This window comes from Lynx rufus, unplaced genomic scaffold, assembly GCF_022079265.1.
Source record: "Lynx rufus isolate CCGP_SWC_20201006 ecotype Redwood Valley unplaced genomic scaffold, mLynRuf1.p SCAF_19, whole genome shotgun sequence".
In the NCBI taxonomy this organism is placed as follows: domain Eukaryota; kingdom Metazoa; phylum Chordata; class Mammalia; order Carnivora; family Felidae; genus Lynx; species Lynx rufus.
In genome coordinates, this window is record NW_025814833.1 from 27,455,586 (window position 1) to 27,471,595 (window position 16,010).

General features: G+C 40.0%; 2 protein-coding genes across 4 annotated transcripts in view; both read left to right on the forward strand.

Moving 5' to 3' along the window:
• PHF6 (PHD finger protein 6) overlaps positions 1-6,590 on the forward strand; it is a 47,022-nt gene extending 40,432 nt beyond the window's left edge. The window contains exons 10-11 of one of the 2 annotated variants that reach the window (XM_047081967.1): positions 2,956-3,085; positions 3,412-6,590. In XM_047081967.1, coding sequence (XP_046937923.1) covers positions 2,956-3,085 — 130 coding nt within the window. In that variant the 3' untranslated portion in view covers positions 3,412-6,590. Of the gene's footprint in view, positions 1-2,955 lie in introns of both variants that reach the window. The other variant, XM_047081968.1, reaches the window with a different exon arrangement.
• A 6,653-nt stretch (positions 6,591-13,243) lies between these two features.
• The window catches only part of HPRT1 (hypoxanthine phosphoribosyltransferase 1), a 52,211-nt gene continuing 49,444 nt past the window's right edge, over positions 13,244-16,010 (forward strand). Inside the window, exon 1 of one of the 2 annotated variants that reach the window (XM_047081990.1) lies at positions 13,244-13,340. The gene's annotated coding sequence lies outside the window, so the exon portion shown is untranslated. Of the gene's footprint in view, positions 13,367-16,010 lie in introns of both variants that reach the window. The other variant, XM_047081989.1, reaches the window with a different exon arrangement.

The following is a 16,010-nucleotide window of genomic DNA, read 5'->3' on the forward strand; positions in this document are numbered from 1 at the left end:
ATACCTGTGATCAAGTAAGGTGAAAAACCCAAGTTGCATGATCTACTTTAGCATGTAACAAGTACACGTATGCACATGTGTGTGCAGATGCACACCTGTATACATAAAAGATTTTTGAGGGGCATATTCAGCAGCTGAACAGTTGTTACCTCATCCATAATTTTACCAGCAGAGAGAATTTGAAATCTTTTGGAATATTTTCTAGACATGTGATCGTGTATGTACATATTTATAAAAAGATTTTCTTATGTATACTCTTATAATATCTGGGGTATTTTTCTGTGACATTAAACAGTTCTACATCACCATTTTAATGGTTGCATAATCACTTCCTTTTCTAGACATTCAGATGGTTTTTACTCTCTAGCTGTTAGAGAACCATGTTGCCAGTGACCATCTCTAAACGAAAGTATTTGTACCGGGGTCCACAGTGATTTGAATTACTCTTTCTATTTTTTCACATTGCAGTTTGTTTCTAAAATCTGCATATGGTGTGGATTCCAGATTTTTTCATAGAGACTATTGAGCTCAAATCAGAGTCCGTATGCAAGTAGTTTGGGGATAGAAGAATGGAAAATGGGAGGAATACCTCTGAATGAAGGGGTTTCCCTCTCCTGTATGTGCTTTCCTTCTTCACTGGCTCTGGATCCTGAATATACTCATTAGATTATTACAGTAATCTGTTGATTAAATGAAGTGTGTTCATTAAGAAGGCAAGAGAAGATTACATAGTGATTCTGCTTATCCTGTTTTATTGTCTTTATTGTATTACTAAACTTTGCAATATGAATGTCTCTAAAAAGTCAGTCGCCCACCATAAAATAAATTCTGTGACAGTAGAGATCTTGTTTGACTGGTTCACACCCGTGATCTCGGTGTCTAGATTGGTGAAGGACATATAATGGGCCTGTGGGGGTGAAAAATAATCCCATAAAAAGATGAAGATCTGTCTTAACAAAAAAGGGCTCGTCTCTTTAGGAAAAAACTCTTACAGGGAAAAAAAAGAAAAAACTTAGGAAAAATTTCAGAAGTATACAAAAATAGAATAGGATAACAGCTCTCCATCTCAGCAGCTACCAAGTTACTGCCACACTTGTTTTCATCTATTGTTTTTCTTTCTGATGTATTTAGTTAAAGCAGAACCCGACATCTCTTTTGTCATTTTATCCCTACATCGGTATCACGGTGCCATTATCACACTTTGTAAGATCAACAGTAAGTTCTTAGTATGCTGTCCTACCAAGTCTACGTTTACATTTCCCCAGTTGTCTTGGAAATGTCTTTTTAGACTTGCTTTGTTCGAATCTCAATACTTACAAGGTCCCTACATTGCATTTAATGGCTATATCTCATAAGTCTCTCTTGATATAGAGCAATCCCCACTCCACCCTGCCCGATAAGTCTTGTAGAGTCCCACATTCTAGATTTAGCTATTTGCTTTTTCATGATGCCATTTGCTTTGTTTCTCTACGCCTCCATATTTCCCATAATTTATAAGTGATTCCCAGTGGGTAGCATTTGAAGAGTACAAATTCTCCGTAGTTCTTTGGAAGTAACTGAAAATATTTTAAGAATAAAAAAATAAGCAAAACTAGGTCAGAAGTCCGTTGCTTTTGTTGCTCCCCACCCTCCCCTCTGCCTTTAATTCTTCTCACATGTTAGACACTCCTCATGTTAAACCAAGTTTTAGATCCTTTGTGTCAGAAGGATTCCTATAGGAATGTCTTATCTGTTGCTGACCACAAGAGGGCACTCACTGAACATTTTTAAAGCATTGTTCCATCTTGTCATCTTGTATATGTAATTGACTTAAAACTGAGTTCATATCAGCTCACCCACTGATTACAGTGGGGTGGTTACCTATAAAACACAGATTTGGTACTTATATGTTAGTTGGCCTCCCTAAACCCTTGTCCTAAGTAACTCACATTGCTATTTATTAAAAGCAATGAGTGTCAAGTATACGGTGTATATCACCCACATAAAAGGTTGTCAGAACGGCCTAATGTCAAAGTATCACTCCAGAGGTACAAATCCTCTGGTTTGAAAGGGGAAAACCTACCATCCCAGTGGAGAAATTTGGCCATCACCACCACTTAAACCAAGTGATCGAAAAGCATCACTGATAGTGGGGCATTCTGAAATTAACATTCCTCTTGAAGTACACAGGGTCACCTATCAAATATCCTGGACGAACAAAGAAAAAAGTTGAACCTACAGCTAAGCAAGCCCGTGGACCTTATTTCCAGTTTTATAGGAATCTGGAGTAAGAGAGAACCAATTGAAGCAGTGCCACAGTTAGACAAGTCCAGAGTGGTATAGTTGAAAAGGTAGCTGGTGTAACTTTTTCCAAAAAGTGAGTGTCATGGGAAAGAGAGGTTGGAAGAGCCAGTCTAGATCAGGAGAGACCTAGCCAAACACAGGGCCTGGAAAACTGTTAGGGGGCTCACAAAGGTGTTCTAATGAAAGCCAGGACACGAGTGCTGGGAAGACATTTTGAGGAATTTGAATAAAAATGTTTCATGAAACACGAGCAAAAAGCAACAGTATATATAGAGTTTATATTGTTTCCTAAAACGTACTCTTATTATCTTTCTGAAACCTCGAGTTTGATTATTTCGTCTGTATACCTGCAAGTTTGTATTTTCAAGTTGGCTGGAAGATTTATTTTTAATCTCAGTGGGCAGAATGAGGACTTGCCTCATCTTTGGGCATGTGTGACAACGTTTACCCTAAACCAGAGGTTTTATTTCCGATGAACTTGCGTTATCTCATTAATAGAGTGCTTTCCTATCTTTCAGATAGAAATGGACCCGTAACTAATTGTAGAGTTTTTAGAAAGCATGGATGAGGAAACCTTTATTTTAAATGGGCACCAACCTCATCTGCTAATGGTGTAAATGTATTATCAGCAGTGACAAAACGTTTTGAGATTTTTATCTTTCATCATTGTAGACTGTATTGTAAAAATCATAGTGGAAATGATGAGAGAGATGAAGAAGATGAGGAACGAGAGAGTAAAAGCCGGGGAAAAGTAGAAATTGACCAGCAGCAACTAACTCAGCAGCAACTTAATGGAAACTAGGTATGAACGTTACTTCTCTCGGATCTGTTGTCAGGATACAATACTCACTGATAAATAACATGTTGGAGTAATGGTATATGCAGTATGATTTTTTTAATGCTATTATGTTTAGTTAAGCATGTTCCTAGAATGCTAAAGGATTGTGTAGGCTTGCATAGTTTTTTTAACTAGCTGATTTTGTACCAGTAAAACCAAGCTCTCCACTTTATCCATAAGTATAGTTGTAATGTCAAACCGATAAGATGTTCTCGCTCCTCAATAACATTATATTTATTGTGTTCCCCTCAAGCATCATATTTTACAATTTTTTATCATCTTTTGAACAGGTTCATGGGACAGAGTTAGAAAACTGGGAATTGAATAAGACATCCATAACTACTATGCTTTTTTCACTGTTTTCTAAAATCAAAAAGGGTTTGTAACTTTTTACTGCCCAACTCTTAGATCCTTCATTGAACCGCCTAAAAACGTCTTTTGTTTGTTTTATGAGCCTTCACTAGATGGCAGAATTTGACATGTTGCTATTACGTAGCTGTAGTTTGCAGTTTCTGGGAAGCAATTGAAACACTATTAACCCTGTGTTTAGTGTCGACAGTTAAAGCAGACATTGAAATGAAGTAAGCTATATTTCTGGACTGAACAAAGTTCTACTGTTTAGAGTGTCTAAGTTTGTTTAGTGGATTCATACTCAAGGGAGAGCATAAGCAAATTTCACTTTACAGTGCAAACACGCCTCTGGTGGCGACACATGGGAATTTGTGCTTTTTTTTTTTTTTGCTTTTTTTTTTTCCACACTCAAGTAATGGATACTAGAAATGAAGAGAACCTTCTTTTTCTCTTGGCTTTGACAGCACATGCTAAAAATCTCTTCCAAGAAGTGTGCTAAAGCTTTTCATTTCGTCCCTGTTAAAGTTGTTCTCACTGACCAGCATGCACTCGGGCAACTGGTGATAAGTTATGAGCTCCGGTGCGCCTCTGCCAAACTTCTCTTGACAGTAAACCTCTTCTCTTATGTCATACAAAGAACTTCTAGCAAAATTATTGGATCCTCTCAAGTTGAAACTAACATTTGGCAACAGCAAATTGAACCTCTTTAAGATGTAAAGGGTTACCACTCACTAAGGACTTCAGCCACCATGTCGGAAATCGGTTCCTCTCAAGTGCCGTGTGGTGTGGAACACTTCATATATTGGCCCAGAGTATGTAAGGAGGTCTCATGTGCTGTAGGAGTCAAAAACAGCCTGCAGAAAACAGTATTTATTTTTAATTTTGTGACCACTATTTTAAAAAAAAATTATTTAATATTTTTAATGTTTTCGTTCATTGCTTTGCTTATCTATCAAATAGGCTTTCGTGCCCTCCTTTTCTTCTGGTAGGGCCTGGTGTTGTTTTTTCAATCATCGAAGTTGTTTTTCGAAGCCTAAGAACCCAGCTGTTTAGAAAGGATTTTCACACTGGCATTCCCAGCTCGTGATATTTTCTCCCACTTACCTGCTGAAGCACATTTATATATTTCTTTATGGCAAAACCAAAAAACTTTAGTTGTGGTCTGCCTAATATTACCATAGCACCTCAATATTCAAAGGTAGGGCTTCTGATTTCTGAATTATTAGTTAACCTACCACATTAAAGCAAATTAGCAAACAAGAAATACCGTGTTAACTTGACTGTGCATCGAGATATTCTGCAGCTTATGGAAAAGCATTTTTAAAATGTAACAGGTGGAAAATTACACTGTGCTTAATGACTGATTTTTTTTTTTTTTTAACCGCTAGTCCCTTAAGGTCACATTTGTCGAGTGTGTATTCACTTAAGTCAAGGGACTTGATGATTGCTTTATTTTAACCATCTTTTATTATTTTTAGAAGGAAACTAGCTTTAGTGGGGTTGCCCTATATGTTTTTCTCCTTTTGCTCTAAATATGCCATTGGGTGTTTTTTTTTTTTTTTTTTTATGTTGTGTGTATGTGATGAATTTTCAAAATTCACCATGACTTGAAGTGCAACGACAGATCTAGATGTTTGTTTACCAAGCTATGTGACTTTTCCCAAAGGATCTGTACTTTATTTCCTTACAACAGCTTGAAACCTGTTATTTTAAATCTTTGAATCACTGTGTCTTGATCATTTTTACATGGTGTGCCATACACTTACCCACGGAACAATAGAGCACCTTCATTTTTGGACAACTACTGTAATGATGTTCTTAGGAAAAATGGAAGGTGCTGGGGTAAAAATGGCCAGTCGATGATCATATCATGGACTTCAAATACTTAGCTGTCAGTCGCTGGATTTGCTATGTAATCAAGTGTATACCTTTGTATGGGTGTCTTCAACCCTTTCTCTGCCACTAGCAACCAGAATAGCACTTTACCTTTTGGTTGGCTAGAATAAGTGGCTGGCTACCTATCTTTCTCACTGTGGTGTGATTGGCTAAACAGTCTTTCATTAAAAGTTGAAATGAAATGTAAATTGAAGTCACATGAAAAATCACCTTTGGTTGTAAACCTCCGATACTTTGATTCTCCATCCATGTCTTCGTCACATGCTGAGTAAAAAGTGCCTTACAATGTAAAAATTGTACAGTACTTATGTTCCCAAGTAGCAGCATCATCTTCTGGGTAGTAATTACATTGTGGTATGAATATTTAGAAAAATGGACCTCAGCAGTGTATTTACTGTTCATCTCTTAAGTCCTTAACCGTAGTTTTAATAAGCATGACATTATTTGATAAGTATATAACACGTACGTCATTTCAAAAAATACTGCCATGACTGTCTTTTACGCATATTTTAGCTTGAAATTTTGAAGCGTCTTTTCTTTCCTTTTTTTTCCCCTCTGTTTTGTTTTGTTTTCGTTATTGATATTCAACAGTGTAATCTTTGCAAGCGTATATTGAAGATTATTCTGGAGCATTTATTGCCTTACCAGAACTGTTAGTAAGAAATGTTCTTTAGAGTAGAAAGATAGACTTGAGTTTCTATACTTTAATAAGAGCTCTTTGTTCCTGGGGGGAGGGGGAGGGGGTGTGAATTTTACTTTTCATCTCAATTTATGAAAAACCCACAGCTGAAATACATTTTATTTCAAAGATCAGCAATTTTAGAATTTCAGATAGTACTTGCTCAGGAGTACGTGCTACTCAAGATATTAAGAGAATAACAAGATATGTAGATCTACTGTTGAATCAGAATCTATGTACTTGAACAAATGTGTGAATCTTAAATATCTCAAAGAAAAAGAAAAGTGTTCTAGAATGTTGTTGCTTTTTTGAAAAGCACTAAAGGTTAGACCAAGGTATACAGTTTTGTTCTAACAGACATTTAGGTTAACTGTAAAGATAAGGAATGCATTATGGGTCAAAATCAAACATTCCTCTCATGTTATGTATATTTTGTTCCTGTTATATTGGCTTTATTTTCAAAATTGTAGTTTGTAGTATTAGTTTCCTTTTATTGGTATTCTTGCATATACTATTCATTCAATAAATGAGTTATGACTTTCATGTTTGTATGTATGTCTTTTTTGTCAAAGGGTATAATGAAGGGTATCATCTGTAGCAGCAGCAAGACTGTGTTCCCTTTAGTCTTCCTTCAAGACGAAATGCCCAGTTTGTTTAGTAACTTGTTAATAAAGAGAATGAGAGAGAACAAAAAGTGCGTTTGAGTCCAGTTCAAGATTTCACAACCTCAGAGTTTCATCATGGAGCGAGACATCGGTCTTTCGAGTACAACAGAACTGTGTTACCCCTTGGTTCTTTTATTAGTAACAGGATTCGGGTACCTTTGGCTTGGATTGGGTTCTCTGGAAGCTAGTTCAAAGGGGATTTTGAAAAGAAGCCAAAACTCCTAGTGCGGTTTATCTGTTTGGTCATACGGAGGAGGATTAATATTTTTTATAAAGGCATTCCACCTTACAGATTTCAATTGACTCCCTCTATCGTGGACGGCTTGCTTCTTGTACAGTGCTTGGAGATTGAGGTAGTCGTATCCAGGGCAGAAATGAAAGTTTTAATTAGCGGAATGTGCTCATTCCATACACACAACTCCTAACCTGCATTCCTACTCTAGAGGAAAAATAAATTAGGGGCACCTGGGTGGCTCAGCCGGTTAAGCGTCCGACTTCAGCTCAGGTCATGATCTCATGTTTCCTGAGTTCGACTCCCACATCGGGCTGTCTGCGGTCAGCGTGGCGTCTGCTTTGGATCCTCTGTCTCTGTCTGTCTCTGTCTCTGTCTCTCTGTCTGCTCCTCCCCCACTCTCTCTGTGTTTCCCTCTCAAAAATAAATAAATAACTTTTACACATTATGTAACAGGTCTGGTTAATGCTAGAACTATGGGATAGTGTACCTCACTGCAAATGTTACCTGGTATTACTCATCACACATGCATCCATGTGCCAGCGTGTGTGTGTTTAAAATCCATTCTTTACTCTCATTTTGTTTTTTTAATTTTTTAACAAAAGATTTTATCTTTTTTACCACCATAAAAATATGGAGAAGGGGGTTATGTGGTTTTCTTTAGCTAACTGAAACTATTGACAGCTGGGGACTTTGGTGGGGGGAGTGCTGTTTTCTTTTTCCAGCTGCAGTCATCAGCAATTGCTCAGGTCATTCCAAAGTGTAAACCTGGTAGAATTTTCTAGGAAAATTCTATGGCCAGCAAAATTCTATGGCTGGTCCATATTTTTAAGGGAAAACCGTCTATGTTTGTATATTAGAGTCCTCGGTGCAGAGACAATGCTGCCTTATATATAAACCAGTGTTACATAATTTTGCAATGTTGAGATAATGAAATATCTGGGCAATTACCCAGTATATATAGATATCTATCTATCTAGATATCTATCTATATCTATCTATATATACATCTATCTATATATCTATATAGATCTATATCTATATAGATATATCTGTGGATATATCTGTAGATATATCTATATATCTATATATGTATCTATACATATATGTATCTATATCTATATATCTATATATACATACGTACATACTTATATATATAAGGATATAAGGCAAAAATTTACTCTTGATTTTTATTCAGAAGATGAAAAACCTAAAATGCCAGTTACGTATGAAAGTTAATGACAGCATTTAAAGTGTGACCCTGTAGCAGACACGTTCTGCAACATGGTTAGTGGACTGAAGTCATTCAGACCTGGATCTTTGTCAAAAGATAGGAGGTCCATATACATCCAAATTAATGCCTTCGTCTCTACCTCTCTGGCTATAAATGTGTTCTTATGCTGTGGGTGGAGGCAGTGCCAGGGAGATCGGGAAGGTGCAGCTGGGCAAAGAGCTAACTAGGTCTGCTGTGTGAAAGATAATGATCTACTAAACAGACTTAACATGGAAACGAAAATACTGTTTGAAGGGACAAACCTTTGAAATGGGACCCGAGAGAGAGAGAGAGAGAGAGAGAGAGAGAGCGCGCGCGAGAGAGAGCGCGCGCGAGAGCGCGCATATTCAAGGACGTGTGGGGGCGGGAAGGTAGAAGTAAACTTTAATATGGACATTGGATTTAGAGGTACTGAGTTTTTCTGTAAAGTGATTTGTACAAAAGGATGAGGCTTTTCCTTTTCTGAGTTTTTTTTTTTTAAATCAGCTATTTACAAATTTTTTTTATTTATTAAAGTCACACATCACCTTAGAAAGAAAATACTGACCCTTGCTACAATGTAGACGAACCTTGGAAACATAATGCTAACAAGCCCGGCACAAAGGATCACATATTGTATGATGACATTTACATGAAATGTCCAGAAGAGGCATATCCACAGAGACAGAATGCAGATTAGTGGTTACGGGGGAGACGCGGAGAGGGGGCCCTGGGAAGTGACTGTTACCAGGTGCTACAGGGTTTCTTTTGGGGGGATGCAAATGGCTGGATTAAGCAGCAGTGGTGGTTACACAATTTTGTGAATATACTAAAAACCGTGAGTTCTACCCTTTGAAAGGGTGAGTTATATTTTATGAATTTTACTTCCATTTAAAAATAATACATAGTCATCGTACAGAATTAAAACCTACAAAGATCTATAGGGCAAAACGGGAAAATCCCCGTTCTCCACAAGTCTACTCCCCAGTATTTGACGTGTATCCCTCTAAATGCTTGTGTACATATATAACTTACATACTTCTTAGAGTAAATAGGATCATGCTATACACGCAGTTCTGCACCTGTCCTTTTCCTTTGAACACCTAGATTTCTCATGTTCTGTTTAGAGGCTCCGCTCCATTGCAGTGTGTGGCTGGACTGAAATTGTTCCGTCAGGTCTCACATACTTCTTCGTGCCCTTATGAGGGGCGCATTTATTAGGCCAAATTTCCAGCAGTGGAACTGCAACATAAAAGGTATATACATTTAAAGTTTTAATAAAAATTGCCATCCAAAAAATTTGCACCAATTAAAAAGGTCATCTATAGGGATTAAGCTTCCCTGCTTTTCCACTCCAAAAGGAATGCCTTTTATTTTTATTTATATTTTTTAACGTTTATTCATTTTTGAGAGAGACAGAGACAGAGCGTGAGTGGGGGAGGGGCAGAGAGAGAGGGAGACACAGAATCCGAAGCAGGCTCCGGGCTCCGAGCGGTCAGCACCGAGCCCCACGCGGGGCTCAAACTCACGAACTACGAAATTGTGACCTGAGCCGAAGTGGGCCACTCAACCGACTGAGCCACTCAGGTGCCCCGAGGAATGCGTTTTAATGGAAAGCGTTCTGGTACCTTCTTTTAAAAAACATAATACATGCCTCATAGAAGACTCTGTAGGGTCTTGATTTTTGTGGTAAAGCCCATAGAGACTGTATCTCAAAGTAGAATATGGATTATTTGGGGGAAACCATCGATTAAGTCAAAAGGTTTTGTTTCATATGTATTAGTAACAGTAGTAATTGGTGAATCTTCTCCCTTCCTCCCACTTTCTGAAAAAGTAACAGATTGTTCATAGCTGTTCATTGTTGGCCAGATGGATCTGCTTCTCTGTGTGTCCGGGGTCATGCGTGTCTTGCCTCCGTGCACTTGAAGGGGTCGTGCAGTGTTTCGTTGAAGAGTTCCTATGACCTTTATGTGTCGTGATGGTTCTTACTCCCCAAATCATGAACGTGTCTAACGTCTAGTCAATTATGTAGAAACAAGATGAAACCATTTGAACTTTTCACTTTTCAACTAGTTGTTTTGTCCTTGGATGAATAAACTGTAAGACAAACCAGAAAAATTGACTTGATATATCTATATATAGACATATAGATGAATCTATAGATATCTGTATATAGATACCTATCTATATCATGCTTTCAGCTCAATTGCAAAAAAAAAAAAAAAAAGATTGTTCTCACTTAAGAATTTCAAGCAAGTTACCTGCACGTCTGAAAATAAATTGTTGGTAAAAATAACACAAGTATTCAGTTATGCCGGTCAGTCAACATGCCAGTTTCTAAGTAAAGAATAAATTGAATGTAGTCAAGGATGATTGATACCACATGAAAACTAGTTTTTCCTAATTCTCAAAATCACATTTTGTGCTAATTGGGTATTTATGATATTAGCCAAACAACCATTTTATTTAAAAGGATTTAATCCTATGTGTAACCTTACAAAAATAGTTTTTCAATATTTTACCAATAACCTTTGATCATGTTTCCTTCCACCCTTTTATTCATATATGTATGAAGTAATGAAGTCTTTAAAGAGGGGTAGCATTAGAGAGTTCTTCTTGTAACTTTGAACTTCGGTGGTCATGGAGACTGCTATTATTTTCATTTCAGAGGTTAGCCAGACAATTTAACACAAAGGCTTATTTTCAAACATTCCTGATCCTTAAGCCCAAATAGGCTTATGTTCTATATTTAGTATTGATTTAGTATTACCAGGAAGCAATCATTCTCCGGACCCTGGTTTCATATGTTCTCGGTTAGAGAGCAAGCACAAAAGATAAGCAGTTTCTGGAAAGTTTGCACATCACAGAGCTGGAATTTTGGCATTATCCTCAAATAGGACAGTCTTTCCGGACCTCCCTTAGAAGAGTTGTTCTTAAGCATTTCAGCCTATCCGTGTGCCCAGACCGCTCAGGGCGGCTATCCAGTATGCGGGGGTTGGGGGTGGGGACACAGGGAGAGGGGTTAAAGAAAACATATGTTGCTTAAGGGAAAGGCTTGGCAGCCTTCACGGCATTTCATAACCGGGGTCACTTCATTCCATGAAACTTGGAAGTGCAGCTAGCCGTGGGCCACTTCCTAGAAAGATCGACACAGAACTTGGAACATTCCGCTTCCTTATTTTCTTCCTTTGATGCCCTCCTGGAAACTCTCATACCTTAATTCCCGTGATCTTCCCCCCCCTCCCCCCCCCCCCCCCCCCCCGCCCCATGAACGCTACTCCTTTCCTGACTATTCTCCCTAGCCTGATGTGAGTGTTCCACACTGTTCCAGTCTTTGCCCTCTCGTATTGTTCTCACTTATCACCGTGATCTGCTACGGCTGTCTGCCGTGTGTTATGCTGATGAGGCCCCATCCCGGAGCACAGTCGGCTCCACCCGCTGAATAGCCTCCACCGTGTTCTCCCCTGAGTTGTCCTCCCCTGAGTTTTCTCTCTTTGTCAACGACGCCCTCAGTCGATAGGGCTACGGTTGGTCCACGTCAGCTTGCCAAGTTCGTCGCGATCTGTCGTTCTGCCTTTTGGATCCGTCCTCTCCATTCTTGCTGCTGACACACCAGTTTGGATTTTACTCGCCGTTCGCTTGTTGGTTTTTCTCTTTCCCCCTTTGCCCAGAATCCTAACTTCTGTTTCCACGGTGCACCCGTGTTCGTCAGACTCTTCGTTCCTTCGTTTTCTTGAGGGGGCAGTTCTTGGCCTCGCTCCCTTAGCTACTCAGGCTGCGTGAGGTGGCTAATCGTCTCCACTGCCTCTAGACATCACTGGCCTCAGCGTCCTGCTTCTCTCAGTTCTCGGCCATCCTTTCGCCTCCCCCGTGCCTGGAGTTCAGTCTACTGTTCCATCTGGGAAAGGTGACCCACTAGAGGTGGTGGCAACAGCGTGGACCGGTGCCACGACAGATATTGGTGTTTCATCTCAGGTTCTCCACATTGGTCTTCAGTCCTTTTTACTTACCTGTCTTTCCTTTTATACTTAGAAAACTGTGACACACATAAGCGTAGGGACTCTCGGTTCTGGTGGCCTTGGCGCGGATCCTGCGTGACCTTGATTAAGTTAACGGAATCTCCGCCTCCGTGATCCCGTGTCTAAAATGCAGGTAAAGATAGTAGCCCATGCACAGTCTCGTGGCGATGAAAGGAGGGAACAGAGACTCGAGACTCTCCCGTCCCCTGACACGCCGGCCCTCGTTCCTGTGTTCCCTTCTACTTTGACCTGTTTCTCTCCTCTTCTCATATGATGTTCTCGAAAGTCAAGTCCCCACGTGGCGTCTCCGCCTCCATATTGTTCTGACCCGTTCCCCCAGCTTCGCCACACTCACTTCTGTCCACACCCCTCCGCTTTCTCAGCTACCCTGGAACTGCTTCAGCAAAGCCCACCCGTGGCCACTGCCAAAGCCTGCGGCTACTCTTCGGTTCTTATTTCCTTGACCCCTTGACTGTAACGTCCCCGAGTGGCCAAAGCCCTGTCTCGTGGTCCTCTGCTAGTCTGCTTTTGCAGCTAACCCGGGAATAAGAGTAACGCATTAGATGACAGGGACCAAGACGGAAACGCCTAGTCCCCTTTCCACACGTGATCCTTCAGATATGAAAGTAAAGCTATCCTGTCACTTGGAACATTTTAGATTTTCACTATTCACACCTGACTTGACGCTCATTACACCAGAATGAGAAAATACACATAAGCAGACATAAAAATTTCAAAGCTCCCATAATCTTACGAACCATCAAGTCACCATTCTCTCTCCCGTAAAACCTTCGAACATTTCTGTGCGTATGTGTAATTATATAAAATGGGCGCATGTTATACCTGCTAAGTTGTATCCTGCTGTCTCCATTTAAAAGTTGGAAATATCTTCACAGTTCCATTGGTTGCATGAGACTCCCTTTTGTGGATGTATGATAGGTTAGCCATTTCCCTATCATTAGATAGTTCCGTTTCCAGGTTTCGTGGTTGCTATTATTTTGCTCTTGCAAAAACGGTGCTGATGCAATGGTGAAGAAACAGCAGAGAAGAATATTCTGCAGAACAACTGGCCGGTACTCTTCAAAGAAGTGAATGTCTCGAAGATCGAAGACACACTGAGTAAAGGTGACAAAGAGACGTGACAACTAAAAGTAATGTGTGATCCTGAATCGGGGACTGGTTCGGGAAAACAGAATTCTTGCTGGGCAGGACATTTGGGGAACTATTGAGTAAATGTAAATACGGATTGAAGATCAGATATTATTATGTCAATGTTAATTTTGATAATGGTGGTTATATAAGAGAATATTCTTGTTAGAAAATATACACTGAAGTGTTTGGGAGTAAAGGGTCATGTCTACCTTTTAATTGGTTCAGGAAAAGAATGTGTGCGTGTGTGTGCGTGCGTGTGTGCATGTGTAAAGAGATAAAGCAAGAACTCTTTGTACTATTTTTCCAACTTTTCTATAATTTTGAAAAAAAGCCTTCAAGTACACCAACAGAAATAGCAGCAATTATTAAGGGAGCCTGAAGAAGGTCCAAACTCGGAACAACGGTCTGGGGAGGGGAGAGGAACCACATTCTGGAGGAAAGAGCGTGAACTATATTTGGATCAAGTGGCCTAGAGAGAACTCTCTCCCTCCCCATGACTCAGGGTGATCCCCAATGTTTTCTGCTGACGTACACCCAAAATACAGGAAATTGACCTTTCAAGCTGTTTTCACCCTTCAGATACCACTGCTTTGTTTATATTTCAATGTCCTCGTCTATCTTAGGTTCCTTTTTCATTTTGTTGAAGTAACATTTCCTTTCTTCTTATAGGAAGCATGGGTAACAAATATTTAAAAATAAATAATGCTGAGATGAACATTCTTATACATATAGCTTTCTGCCCTTGTCTGATTGTATCCTTAAGATACATTTCTAAACAGAGATTCCCAAGTTAAAGTTTTGGGCACGTTTTTCGAAAAGTCCATTAATTCATACCATGAACACATGACCCAGCTTCAACGGTTGTCAACCAATTTCCAGACTTGTTTCATATACACCCTTACCTGTTCCCCTCCCATACACCATAATTGATTTTAAAGCAAATCACAGACATAGCATTTTTATGTATTTATTTATAATTATATATCTCTAAAATACAATCCTGATTTCAGCACTCACTTTATATATTATTAGTGTCTCTATATTATATGTGATACAGGCATACATTCCGGGCAATCCTAGTAGACTGTATAAAATTAGATGCTTATTAATGTAGTTTTATACTGATTTGAACTCCCCGAAGACACTTAAGAATATTAAGAGATATAAAATAGAGGTAAAATACTGTTGCTAAATGATCTTTACAAACACGCAGCAGATAATATGCCTTGAAAAGTCCTCACACAAAGTCGAGTGGAAACATTTCTAGGTACTCCTGTAAATTTCAGAATGTTACCTGGATTCAGCTAAACAAATCATTACTAACTAGCTGCCGGAGAAAAGTCAATTAATTTGTTGTCTGATCAATTGCTTTTTAAATTTCTAACAAATGGGATCGCCTGGGTGGCTTGGTGGGTTAAAGCATCCGACTTTGGCTCACGAGCTCACGGTTTGTGAGTTCGAGCCCCGCATCAGGCTCTCTGCTGTCAGTGCAGAGCCTGCTCTGGGTTCTCTGTCTCTGCCCCTCCTGCATGCGCCTATGCTCTCTCCTTCTCTCTCAAATAAACAAACAAACAAAAAAAACAAACATTAAAAAAAAAAAATAGGGGCACCTGGGCGGTTCAGTCGGTTAAGCACCTGACTCTTGATTTTGGCTCAGGCCATGATCTCACAATTTGTGGGTTCCAGCCTTGCATCAGGGTGCACGCTCGCAGTGCAGCTTGCTTCGGGTTCTCTCTGTCCCTCCCCTGCTTGCATGCACTCCCTCTCTCAAAATAAATAAACGTAAAAAAATAAATTTTTTCACAAATGGTGGAAATTAGACATAGTCTTAATTCTGTAGCACACAAGGTCATTATTAAAGTTATTTATATTCATGATAATGTAATATTCCTTTAAACTTGATTCCTAGGTTAGGAAAATGTTTCCAACAAATTTCATGAGAACTCCTTTTCACTGGTAGCTGTTTCGTGTAGCCTGTGGACATGGGTGTGGTAGATGTGTTGGTGCCCTCTCTGGGTCCCTTTACCAGCTAGTGCCCTCATCCCACATCTGCTTGTTGTATGGTTGACGCCTGGGATCTCTGGTTACTCGCCCTTGTCTTATGGGAGCCTGGGAGGCTACACTCTCCCCCTTCCCAGGGAACCAATGGTACTAGGATACCAAGTCCCTGTCCCCTAGCTCAAGAGGAGACCAACGTGAGTAGGTCCTGGGAGTTGGCCAGGGCTAGGCCTCACCTGAGGCCCTACCCTTGCTCCGCTCTCTCCCTGTCCCTGTCCTGCTTTTTTTTTTTTCAACGTTTATTTATTTTTGGGACAGAGAGAGACAGAGCATGAACGGCGGAGGGGCAGAGAGAGAGGGAGACACAGAATCGGAAACAGGCTCCAGGCTCTGAGCCATCAGCCCAGAGCCTGATGCGGGGCTCGAACTCACAGACCGCGAGATCGTGACCTGGCTGAAGTCGGACGCTTAACCGACTGCGCCACCCAGGCGCCCCGTCCCTGTCCTGCTTTGATTCCTCCCTTGCAAGGTTTTCCTTAAAAGCACCCCTCCACAAATCAGATCATTGAAATAACCTACCAGTCAAGGAAAGAGTTATGCTCTTGGTTTAGAAGTTTAGGTCGGGAGTCCACTGGTAATGAACTT